Source organism: Lynx rufus, unplaced genomic scaffold, assembly GCF_022079265.1.
Source record: "Lynx rufus isolate CCGP_SWC_20201006 ecotype Redwood Valley unplaced genomic scaffold, mLynRuf1.p SCAF_16, whole genome shotgun sequence".
Taxonomy (NCBI): Eukaryota; Metazoa; Chordata; class Mammalia; order Carnivora; family Felidae; genus Lynx; species Lynx rufus.
The window spans coordinates 45154103-45166354 of record NW_025814830.1 but is presented as its reverse complement, the minus strand read 5'-3'; the positions used below and the strand labels follow the sequence as shown (position 1 = coordinate 45166354).

The 12252-nt window shown below is 42.7% G+C and overlaps 1 protein-coding gene across 3 annotated transcripts in view; it reads left to right on the top strand.

Moving 5' to 3' along the window:
• The window catches only part of GLG1 (golgi glycoprotein 1), a 149968-nt gene that overhangs the window by 131793 nt on the left and 5923 nt on the right, over positions 1-12252 (top strand). For all 3 annotated transcript variants that reach the window (XR_006961908.1, XM_047078762.1, XM_047078761.1), the window contains exons 18-25: positions 368-460; positions 3647-3784; positions 5857-5980; positions 6909-7051; positions 7242-7343; positions 8523-8630; positions 10211-10331; positions 10950-11056. Coding sequence is in view for 2 of the 3 variants with exons in the window: in XM_047078762.1 (XP_046934718.1) it covers positions 368-460; positions 3647-3784; positions 5857-5980; positions 6909-7051; positions 7242-7343; positions 8523-8630; positions 10211-10331; positions 10950-11056 (936 nt within the window). In the remaining variant the exon portion in view is untranslated. The remainder of the gene's footprint in view (positions 1-367; positions 461-3646; positions 3785-5856; positions 5981-6908; positions 7052-7241; positions 7344-8522; positions 8631-10210; positions 10332-10949; positions 11057-12252) is intronic.

Sequence of the window (12252 nt, the reverse complement as noted above, 5' to 3'; positions counted from 1 at the left end):
ATTGGACCTCACTCTTTCAATAAAACAATAATAAAAGTAGAACCCTACATTTATATAATGCTTTAATTTCCTGAAGTGGTTTCCACATCATATTATCTTACTTCATTTCACAGCAGTCCTGCGAAGGGGCCGGGTAGGTGGCAGCATTTTGTTTTGCAAAAAAAGTCCAAGGCCATCTAGCTAGTTAGTGCAGAATTGAAACTAAATGCCAGATCTCCTTTTACTGCAGTGGCCCCACTGCTCCTATTTTGCTGTGTAAAGGTTGTGGTCACTAGACAAGATCTGGTCAGTACGTGAATATGTAGAACATTTGACATCTCCAGTTTCGAGTCACCTCACTTTTCCATGCTGGCCCCCTCCCATACAGACAGAGGACATCCGTCTGGAACCAGATCTGTATGAAGCTTGCAAGAGTGACATCAAGAACTACTGTTCCACTGTGCAGTATGGCAATGCTCAGGTAACTGTCTGTTTATATTTTTTAATTGTGAAACTGTGAAGGTAACATTTTGGGACACCTAAGTGGCTCAGTCGGTTAAGTGTCTGACTTTTTATTGCAGCTTAGGTCATGATCTCATGGTTCGTGAGTTTGAGCCCCACATTGTGCTCTCTGCTGGCTGTGAGGAGCCTGCTTGGGATTCTCTCTCTCTCTCTCTCTCTCTCTCTCTCTCTCTCTCTTTGTCCCTCCCCAACTTGTGCGCTTGTGCTCTTTCTCTCTCACTCTCTCAAAATACCCTTGAAAAAATTTTTTATTGTTATGTTTATTTATTTAGAGAGAGATTGAGAGACAGAGTGCGAGGGGGGAGGGGCAGTGAGAGAGGGAGACACAGAATCTGAAGCAGGCTCCAGGCTCTGCACTGTCAACACAGAGCCTGATGTGGGGCTCGAACACATGAGTGTGAGATCATGACCTGAGTCAAAGTTGGACGTTCAACTGACTGAGCCACCCAGGAGCCCCTCAAAATACACTTTAAGTTAAAAAAAAAAAAAAAAAAGAGGGGGGGCGCCTGAGTGGCTCACTCGGTTAAGTGTCTGACTCTTGGTTTTGGCTAAGGTCATGATCTCACGGTTCATGCGTTCAAGTCCCACATCAGGCTCCACACTGACAGCACAGAGCCTGCTTGGGATTCTCTCTCTCCCTGTCTGTACCCCCGCCCCCCACAATCTCTCCCTGCCTTTTCTTTCATAATAAATAAATAAACTTAAAAAAAAAAAAAAGAAAATGTGAAGTTAACATTTTAGCCGTGAATTCTTTGCTGGTGGAATGAACCTCGTCACATTCTGTCCAGCCTAGTCATCCCCTCCTAAGCTTTACCAGACTTTCCCAAAGGAAGTTCCTTACCTGCATTCCTCATGTTCTCCTGTTCATTCTCTTCCCTCTTTCAGGTTAGCTTGTCCTTCTCCACCTTGTCTGCCTAAGAAGCTCTTCACAATCCTTCAAATGTCTCCTCCTCTCTGTAGCTTTTCTAACACCGTGTACCTCCAGAATTGATTATTCCCTTACTCTGTGCCTGTTGCACAAAAGTTCTTAACTGGAAGTCACATAGGAATCACCTGGGAAATCTTGTTTCTTTAACGCACAGAACTGGGCCCTGTCCTGAATTAGTATTAGTCAGGAATGAAGTACAAAGAAGTGATTTTTTTTTTTTTCTTGTAATGTTCTTCTAGTGACTCAGCTACGTTTTCTAGTTCAGGGAATTGTCCTGAAAGCACCACACTGGTGCTTTAGCCTTTGAGATAGTGGCTTCATTATCGTCTTGTATCTGCTATTGCTGATGTCTATCTCACTCTCGTGTCTGTGCAGATCATCTACTCTGAATTTTCTCTTTATCTTTAATGATCCATAATTCCGCTGGCATGTAATCAGGGATGGGGTTTTTTTTTGTTTTTTTTGTTTTTTTCTTTATCTTAGCTGGCTCTTTCAGTCTCAGAATTCATGTTTTTCTCAATTTGGGGAAATTCTCAATTATTGTTTTCTTCCAAATACTGCCTTGCTTTTACTTCCTTCTAGAACTCATATTAGACAGTTGGAACATCTGAATCTGTCCTCCATGTCTCTTCACTTTTTCTTTCATACTTGCCATTTCTTTGTTATTTGTACTGCATTGAGGTAATTCCTTAGGTCTGTCTCCCAGCTTAAAGATGTATTCTTCAGCTGTGTCCATTCTGTTTTTAGAGAGACTCCCAGTTGGGAGTTTTATTTTTTGTTCCCAGAATCTGTTACTGGTTCCTCTCATAACCATCTGTTCTTGATTCTGGTTTACCATTTCTTTCTGTATTGTTCTGAGGACATTAAATATATTTTTTTAATTGTTCTCTTTTTCCTCTCAGTTATTTGGTGATTCTTGGTTGTCCCTTGAAGATTTCATAGAAGTCTCATGACTTTATGCTACAGCTCTAGTTCCTGCAGATTCCCATCTGCTTCCCTTCTTTATCATTTATTTCATTTTTTAAAAAAATTTTTTAATGTTTATTTATTTTTGAGAGAGAGAGAGAGAGAGAGAGACAAAGTGTGAGCAGGAGATGGGTAGAGAGAGAGGGAGACCCAGAATCCGAAGCAGGCTCCAGGCTCTGAGCTATCAGAGCAGAGCCCGACGTGGGGCTCGAACTCACAGAGCGCGAGATCGTGACCTGAGCTGAAGTCGGATGCTTAACCGACTGAGCCACCCAGACGCCCCTCATCTGTTTTTTTTAAGTTTGTTTTTGAGAGAGTGAGAGACAGAGTGCAAGTGACGGGAGGGTCAGAGAGAGAGGGAGATACAGAATCCAAAGCAGGCTCCAGTCTCTGAGCTGTCAGCACAGAGCCCAACACAGGGCTTGAACTCACGCACTGTGAGACCATGACCAGAGCCGAAGCCAGATGTCCAATGAATTGAACCACCCAGGCACCCCTCGTCTTTTTTTTTTTCTTAGATATTTGTTTATTTTTTGAGAGAAACAGAGGGGAGGGTGGAGGGGAAGAAAGAGAGGAAGAGAATCCCAAGCAGGCTTTGCAGTGTCAGCACACAGCCTGACACAGGGCTCGATCCCACGAACCACGAGGTCATGACCTGAGCTGAAATCCGGAGTCAGATGCTTAACCGACTGAGCCACCCATTGTTTTATTTATTTATTATTTTTTGATTTGTTTATTGTAGTTGTTTATAAAAGTTTGCCCTGTGAGACTGTGTATTTATCAGGGGTAGCGACTGGGCCTCATTCATACCTGGCGTCTAATGCTCTATTCTCATGGGGTAAATGGTGAGTGGAACTGAACCTCCTAGCTTGTGCCTACTGACTAGTCAGGGATATTGCTCCCTAGAAAAGCAGAGTGCCTAATGTGTGCTCCAAAAGGAGTCTTGACAAAGAAGAGCTAGAGGACAGAAAAAACCAAGAATCTTGAGGGGGATTCCTTCCCTTTAGCCTCCAGTGCAGCCTGCTCAACTCATCCATTATTTTTATACAGTCTGGTTCACTGTTAGACCTAAAGCTGTAAATCTGCAAGCATAATTCTCCTTGGTGAGGAAATTCTGACTCCTCTTACCTTGGAATTAGGAATGGAATGAAAGAGAGGGGATGCACTAAGAACTGAATGCTGTAGTGACAACATATAGATTTATCAATCCCTGATACATCCCTTAACTTGACCATAATTCTTATGCCCTAGATTATTGAATGCCTGAAAGAAAACAAGAAGCAGCTAAGTACTCGTTGCCACCAGAAAGTTTTTAAGCTACAGGAGACAGAGATGATGGACCCTGAACTAGACTATACACTTATGAGAGTCTGCAAGCAGATGATAAAGGTAAGGGATCCCAAACCAGGGGCTAAGTACAGGGTAAATAAAAATAACAACATAAGCTTCTTTAAACTTTGGAGCAAATTTTATAATCTTTCCACTCAACCTGTTTTATTCAGAGGAGACAGTGGTTCTCGTGGTGTGGTCCCTAGCTCAACTGCATCATCACCCCCTGGAAACTTACAAATGCTTGGGCCCCACCCTCTGCCTACTGAATCAGAAACTCTGGGAGCAGAGCTAATAGCTTTAACAAGCCTTCCAGTTGATTCTGATGGCACGCTCAAGTTTGACAACCATCGAGCTAAGCTAACTGACCTCACTTTGACCTAAGGCACAAGTAAATAGATACCCAGTAAATATATGATTGATTTTGAGGGCAGTTAGTGGTAGGTATGTTGAGAAAGTCACCACCAAATGTCTTGATCATCCACCTACCACAGTCAAAAGGCTTTTCTATTTTATATGTTCTTTTGTTTCGTATACTTCTCCAGTGAACGTTCTCTGTAACAGGCTAACTTGAGAACCTAAATGCCAGTTCCTTGTTGTATCCACATGTATAAAGAGATTTAAATTTAAGGTTCTAATACACTTAAGATAAAATAAAAGCAAATGCTTTATTAAAATAAAATGTTACTTAAAAAATAAAATACTACTTTTAAAATAAAATGCTGGTCACTCTGGAAAACAGTATGGAGGTTCCTCAAAAAACTAAAAATAGAACTACCCTACGACCCAGCAATTGCAAAACTAGGTATTTATCCGAGGGATACAGGTGTGCTGTTTCGAAGGGACACATGCACCCCCATGTTTATAGCAGCACTATCAATAATAGCCAAAGTATGGAAAGAGCCCAAATGTCCATCCATGGATGAATGGATAAAGAAGATGTGGTGTATACATATACAATGGAGTATTACTCGGCAATCAAAAAGAATGACATCTTGCCATTTGCAACTACGTGGATGGAACTGGAGGGTATTATGCTAAGTGAAATTAGTCAGTCAGAGAAAGACAAATACCATATGATTTCACTCATATGAGGACTTTAACAGACAAAACAGATGAACATAAGGGAAGGGAAACAAATAATATAAAAACAAGGAGGGGGACAAAACAGAAGAGACTCATAAATATGGAGAACAAATTGAGGGTTGCTGGATGGGTTGTGGGAAGGGGGATGGGCTAAATGGGTAAGGGGCACTAAGGAATCCACCCCTGAATCATTGTTCCACTATATGCTAACTAAATTGGATGTAAATTTTTAAAAATTAAATTAAAAAATAAAAAATAAATAAATAAATAAAATAAAACTCTGCTTTTCACTCTTTCAGATACCAAATAGAATTGTGAAAGTTAGAAATGTCTTTAGTTGACCCTGGTAGATTTGAGTCCTGTGTAAAAGCTGAAATGCCAGGCTCTGATCTGAGGGAATTTTGTAAGATTTTGATGACTTTTGTAAAAATCAGTCATCAACTTATATTAAGGTATCCGTAGGCTGTAATTAGCAGATACACTATTGATTAGCAGATAGAGGTAGAATTTATTGTTAGTCCAAAATGGATCTCTGCCTTCAAGGACACTAACAAGTGTACAGGGACTAGCCCCACACCGTTTGGTAGCATTATAGCCCCCATAGTTAAAAGATGAACTAGACAGGTCCTTAACCCACATTCCTGTTCACATTGTTCAGTGGGTAATTTTTAAATTTCCCATTGGGATTGGGTGGATATGGCTTGAGGGCTACCTGGCCACCTGGTACAATGTTATGTTTTTACTTTAACAGTGTTTAAGATCATGAGATGCCATGTAATGTAACATAGCCATGCAGGTACAGAATCAATCCTGTGCAAAATAGGAAACAGTGAGGGTAGTAGGGAGAAATGTGAGAGATATAGTAGAGACTCGATAAAAGGAGAAGTGGAGTCTGGGTGTTTATTCAGGCTTAGCTGTTTCTCTTGTACCAAGTGATATCTTCAAGCTGATTTTGTCATTAGCTCACCAGTAGGTGGAAGGGTGATGCAGATGATGTTCATTGCCATATTTGGATAACTGCGTTTGTAAATCTTTGTTTCTTGCAGAGGTTCTGTCCAGAGGCAGATTCCAAAACCATGTTGCAGTGCTTGAAGCAAAATAAGAACAGTGAATTGATGGATCCCAAATGCAAACAGATGATAACCAAGCGCCAGATCACTCAGAACACAGGTAACATCATGGCTTGGCTTTCCTGGTTCCATTGAATGTGGCTTAAATGGAGCTGAGTCGACATGTATCTACCTAATTAAACTACAGATATTTTGTTGCCTGTGGATTTCAAGGGAAGAGTCTGGATCTAGTAAGGAAAATAACATATTCTTCCTTCAAAGAGTATTTGGCAGAATGAAAGTCATAGGAAAGATGAGACAGAGGAAGTCAAGGCTGGAGTTCTTTGAAAAGTCTAGAGATTTAACAAAACTTCATGCATGTGGCAGGAGACTATATGAGTAATGTTTTTTAGAACAGAGAAATTTCAGCTCTGAGTTGCAAGACCTTATAACATAGTGGGCAAGATGAGTCCAGTATTCTCACTGCTTTCTCAGTGTTTTCCAAAGCATCTGTTATGGGGAAGGTTGGTGATGGCTGAGTGGTTTTTTTGAGAACTACTAAAGAATACTGGTACCAGCAGACCCCACAGACGTGCTGCAAGGTAGAATTCCTGGGGTCTCTGTGTCCACATCTACCCTTTCATTTAATTATATTGCTGATTAAAAGCAGTGTAGTCAGGACTCTTGGGTGGCTCAGTAGGTTGAGCATCCACCTCTTGATTTCAGCTCAGGTCATGATCCCAGGGTCTTAGGATTGAGCCCCGTGTTGTGCTCCACGCTGAGCCCACGTGGAGCCTGCTTAAAATATTCCTCCCCTCTTCCTCTCCCCCCCCAAAATAAAAAATAAAAACGTGCACCCAGAAAAAAATTTTTTTAATTTAAAAAATAAAAACAGTGTAATGAATGCTCGGTAAATGTTTAGCACATAAACAAATCAGTAGTTTATTTGTGGTCATTGATGTAATATGTACCCTTTTGAAAGGTAGATCTTGAAGATTTTTGAATCCAGGTGGAATATTTTATCACATACTGACAACTTTCCACTCTAGATTACCGCTTAAACCCTGTGCTAAGGAAAGCCTGTAAAGCTGACATTCCTAAATTCTGCCATGGTATCCTGACTAAGGCCAAGGATGATTCGGAACTGGAAGGCCAAGTCATCTCGTGCCTCAAGCTCAGATATGCTGACCAGGTAAACAGTCCTGGGCTCTCTGCAGAGGTGTGTTTATAGAGGCCCCTCCACTCCTGGCAGGTTTTTCTTTGGAAGCCCCTAGCTTACTCCTACTTTCCCAAGACCTTTTTCGTACCTTCCCAAACCAGGGACCAAATAAAAAGCTCAAGCTGCCTAATAGGCTGATGAACTCTCCTTTTGTCACATGTAGCGGCTCTCTTCGGACTGTGAAGACCAGATCCGGATTATCATCCAGGAGTCTGCTCTGGATTACCGACTAGATCCTCAGCTCCAGCTACACTGCTCAGATGAGGTAGGATTTGGGTCTGAAGCTGGTTGTGAACAAAGCTGGTCAGAGAAGTGTTTATTGAAGAAAAGTTCTGTACCGTCTTTCCCTTTAGCCCTGAATCCAGGGCCCATCTTCTGGACTTTTCATTGTTTGAATTTCTGGTTCCCTGTGACACTGAATTAGACTTGACATTCATCCTATCACTATAGAGTGTTGGTTCTATATTTCTCTGTTGTATTAGAGTGTTCTTTTACTATATCTGTCTCCGTATAGTTCTTCCTTCTCCTTATTCTGATGCTCAACCTAGAATTCCCCAAGACTTGCCAGAAAGAGAAAGTGCTCCTGGGGTGCCTGGGTGGCTTAGTTGGTTAAGTGTCCGACTTGAGCTCAGCTCATGATCTCACAGTTCATGGGTTTGAGCCCCACATTGGGCTCTGTACTGACAGTTTACAGCCTGGAGCCTGCTTCAGATTCTGTGTCTCCCTCTGTCTCTGCTCCTCCCCCACTTGCGCGCACGCGTGCTCGCTCGCGCTCTCTCTCTCTCTCAAAAATAAATAAATAAATGGTAAAAAAGTGGGGGGGGGGGAGAAAGAAAGTGCTCCTATAATAGCGCTAAAGAAATGCCTGTCTTTGGACTTTGACTTCCTAGCTAGAAAAGCCCATGTGGAGAACTGTGTTCGACATATGTCAGTTTTAGGGGTTCATAACTGAAGATTTTTTAAAGATGCTCACTCACAGCTCCCAAGGAAGACTTAAGTTTTTAATCTTTGGTGTGGACTGTGTTTTAGAACCTTTGTGTGTGTGTGTGTGTGTGTGTGTGTGTTGCCAAGTTGTGAGTTGAGGTTGACTCTGAACCTTTATAAATGTCAGCCATTTGCTTTTAGTATTTCACTTGGCTATGTAACCTTCCTCCTGTGGAATCAAGGAGTAGCCTTCTTTGTGACCAGTCCTGGGACACTCTGACTCAAATGTCAGGGTTGACAGCATAAACGTCAGTATACTGACTGGTTTTTGACTCTGTGTGCCAGTCTTTGTGACAGTGAATGGAGCCCAGCATCTCATCCAGGACACGGGGCGGGGCGTGAAGTTCACTAGGAGACTGAGGAGACATCCAGACCATATGGGAGGGTCACCAAACCTGCAGGTTTCAGAGACAGGGTTTCTGGTGACAGCAGAGATGTGTTTTGTGTGTCTCTGGAACAGATCTCCAATCTGTGTGCTGAGGAAGCAGCTGCCCAAGAGCAGACAGGTCAAGTAGAAGAGTGCCTCAAAGTTAACCTGCTCAAAATCAAAACGGACGCATGTAAGAAGGTAATACCGCCAGTGGCCTTGTTTCCCTGCCTGCTTTTCACAAAACTTTTTCTTCCCTTCTGATGCTGTAGTCTGCATATCTTAGCAAGAACATCTAAACCTTCCTTCCCAGGATTATATGTTTCTTCCCTCTTACGAAACTTTCACTAGATTCTTGACAATTAATCACCTATAACTGAGATATTCTTCCACATGTACTGATTATTTATGAACATGTCTGATCCCCATGACCAGGCCGTGGTTTAAGGCCCTGTGAGTGCAGAACTGAAAGCAAAATGTCAAGTCCAATAGTATCAGTAAAGATACTGCATTCATAAAAATCATTTCAGAAATAGCTTATAAAAATGAAGTTATCAAAACATGACTATTAAGCATACATTATCTTGGAAAATTGCAAATGAAATAATACATTTGATCTTTTTAAAAAAGCTTTGTCTTTTTTTGAAAAGTGTTTGAGTGATGTCATTTTTGAGTCACTGAATATTGTACACAGATATTTTCATCTGCTGAAATGTTTCTGATTCCACACGGCCTGAGGAATAATGGGAGATGGCTAAAAGCTAAATCCAGATGTTTTCCTTGGACTAGTTTGTCATCAGATGATCCCATTTAACTTTGAAGAGTAATATTTGAGTTTTGTTTTTTGTTTTCTTGTTTTTATTATTGTTGCTTTACAGGGCCTGTAGTCTTTCTCTTGAGAGCAAACTAATTTTTACTTAAGAAAGCACTTTTGGCCTGTTGTTACCTCCTGTTCTTTCAAGCCTAAATGGAAAGTCTGCAGAGCTGATGTCACTTCCATCATGGTTATGTTCCTCTTGTTTAGGACATCTTTAGACTCACTAAGAGTTTTTCTTGCAGTAAAAATTATGCTCTGTGAATCTTTTTTATCTTTTGAGGATAACGGAGGTAACATGAAACATTATGCAAACATTTTTCTTTGTTTGCCTGGGAGTTTTAAAACTCTGGTTTTTATTTTTTTTATATATTTTTTTAGTGTTTATGTATTTTTGAGAGAGAGATAGAGACAGATCGCGAGCAGGGAAGGGGCAGAGAGAGAGACACACACACAGAATCTGAAGCAGGCTCCAGGCTCTGAGCTGTCAGTACAGAGCCCAAGGCAGGGCTTAAACTCACAAGCTGTGAGATCATGACCTGAGCCAAAGTTGGACACTTAACCAACTGAGCCACCCAGGTGCCCCAAAACTCTGGTTTTTAGATTTCACATTTTCATTTTTCTTAAAAAAATAGCCGTATTATACCAACCGATATAAATACTAACATTTAGTATGCAACATATACAGCTCACCAGACTGCCAGAAACCCATATCTGATCTTGTAGCCCCCGCTTCGTTTAGCACATAGCTTTGATCATACTAGGCCTCCGAGTGTATGGAATCATTTGCTAAAAATCTGCATTCTTTGTGTCATCACCACATTGTCCCTGTCTCAGAGTAAGTTCTGTTGTTAACCCACACCCTTCCCTCCTTGACTTTACTCTTCGTATGTAAAGTATTTGCAGATAACAAATCTGATGTATTTCCTCTATAAAAGCTTGCTCTACGATGATTCTTCCTTCTTAGGAAGTGTTAAACATGCTGAAGGAAAGCAAAGCAGACATCTTTGTGGACCCAGTTCTTCATACAGCGTGTGCCCTGGACATTAAGCACCACTGTGCAGCCATTACCCCCGGCCGAGGGCGTCGTAAGTCACTGTTCACTCTGGCCCTCTCTGAACTACCTTGGGAGGAGCACAGACTCCTTCTGAGACAGCACTTGCGGGTACTCTGTTCTCTAGCTGCAGCACAACCACAGACAACATCCTCTGGGGGCCTGGTTGATGCCGGGACTAGGCTTTTGTGGCAGAATGAATTTAGGAATGAATAATCCTGCAGGTTTGAACTGACCTAGCCATAACCAGAGGTAAGGTTCTGATGAAAAGGGAAGGTTGAGTTATTTATCAGGGAAGCAAAACTTAACTCATGATCATGGCCTCTTCCCCCTTGGCCAAACTAGAGCAGCTTCATCAGCTCACCCAGTGGCCACACTGGGTGGATCCTGGGCAGGTAGAAGAAAGTTGTTTCTGAGCCAGACATGCCCAATAAAATAGGAAGGTTTTAAGGGTCTGTGGGCAGCTGGTCCCTTGGAAACTCAACATCATTTTTCTCCATGTTAAATCTTTGGTCCAATTTCCTAGAATGGATTTAACTTTGTGTAGCCTATACATCTGAATTCTCTGGTGATAAGGTGCCCTCCTCCCCAACCTCATAGAAATTTCTGTTCTGTACAGTTTTAGACTCTTCTCATCCCTTTTCTTTCACAGAAATGTCCTGTCTCATGGAGGCCCTGGAGGATAAGCGGGTGAGGTTACAACCTGAGTGCAAAAAACGTCTCAATGACCGGATTGAAATGTGGAGTTATGCAGCAAAGGTAATGCCCAAGAGAATCTCCTGAAGTGGCCGTCTCTGTCCGTTCCCCAGATATTCCACTTGTCTTTTTGTCCTTGTTGCGAGACCAGCAGTAAGTGTATTTGGAAAGTCTGTCACTGCCCTTGGAAGCCTCCCTGGCTGTCTCTGAGCCTGCGGCCACCATCTCCTTTTGCCAGTGTCTGCAGGCTTTGCCGGGGCCACTGCTTTGTCCTCACTTGCCCATAGTCCACCGTGGAAAAGTGAGTCACCCAAAGGATGGGATAAAAGCCAGCTGTGCAAAGAGAACCAGAAATCATGCCCAGGGGAAAGCAACCAGGCTGGCCACTGTTGTCTTAAAGCTCGTTTTTCTGATTTTAGTCAGTGTTTGGCAGGAGCATATGTATGTGGGACTAGTCCCGGCCTTCGCCCTCAGCTAGGCTGAAACAGGAACGCTGATAGGGTAGAGAGACATCAGGACAGGTGAATGTGTGTGATACCCAGGCAGACTTGGGCTAGGGGAGATTTTTCCTACAAAAATGCAGCCTCAGCGAGAAGAGTAATAGTTCTTTTCATGTGCACATTGCTTTGTGGTGCGTAACACTTCGCTGGACATACTACCTCACTGAACCTTGAAACGCAGCAGGGTAAGTGGAGTGATTATTTCCCCACTTTACAATGGAGGAAACTGTGACCTGCCCAAGGTGTCTCAGCGAGAAAGTCAGGTTTCTAGATCCACATTCTGTCACCCCACATCGGGATGGACATTGCCAGTTGCCTTAGGTTAAGAAAGCGATCATGAGGACCCCCCTGCTTCTTGGCCAGTTCCTCCTGTCACCCACATGAAAGGTCAAGGGTACCAGGCAAACAGGAAAGACCGTGACAAGTCTTCACACCTAGAAGTAAGGGAAATGAAGAGAAGGGATCGCAGCTGTCCAAGTAGCACATACGCCCCTCACCCCTTCTCCCGAAGGAACGAAGTTGGCTTGGAAGCCCTCCGTTAAGTGAGGCAGCGGAGAGGGGCCAAGTCAGTCTCTTCCTTCTCTCTGCTTCTGCTGGGGAGCTGCTAAACGTTGCTGCAAAGAGATTCCACTGCTTGTTTTGTGTCGACAGATGTCAGTGCTCAGATCACGTTAATCTCACTCTGCTCTACGTATGCGGGACGAGCATAGAAACAGATGTAGCCAGACATCTCTGGGCACACCCTCTCAGGCACCCAGG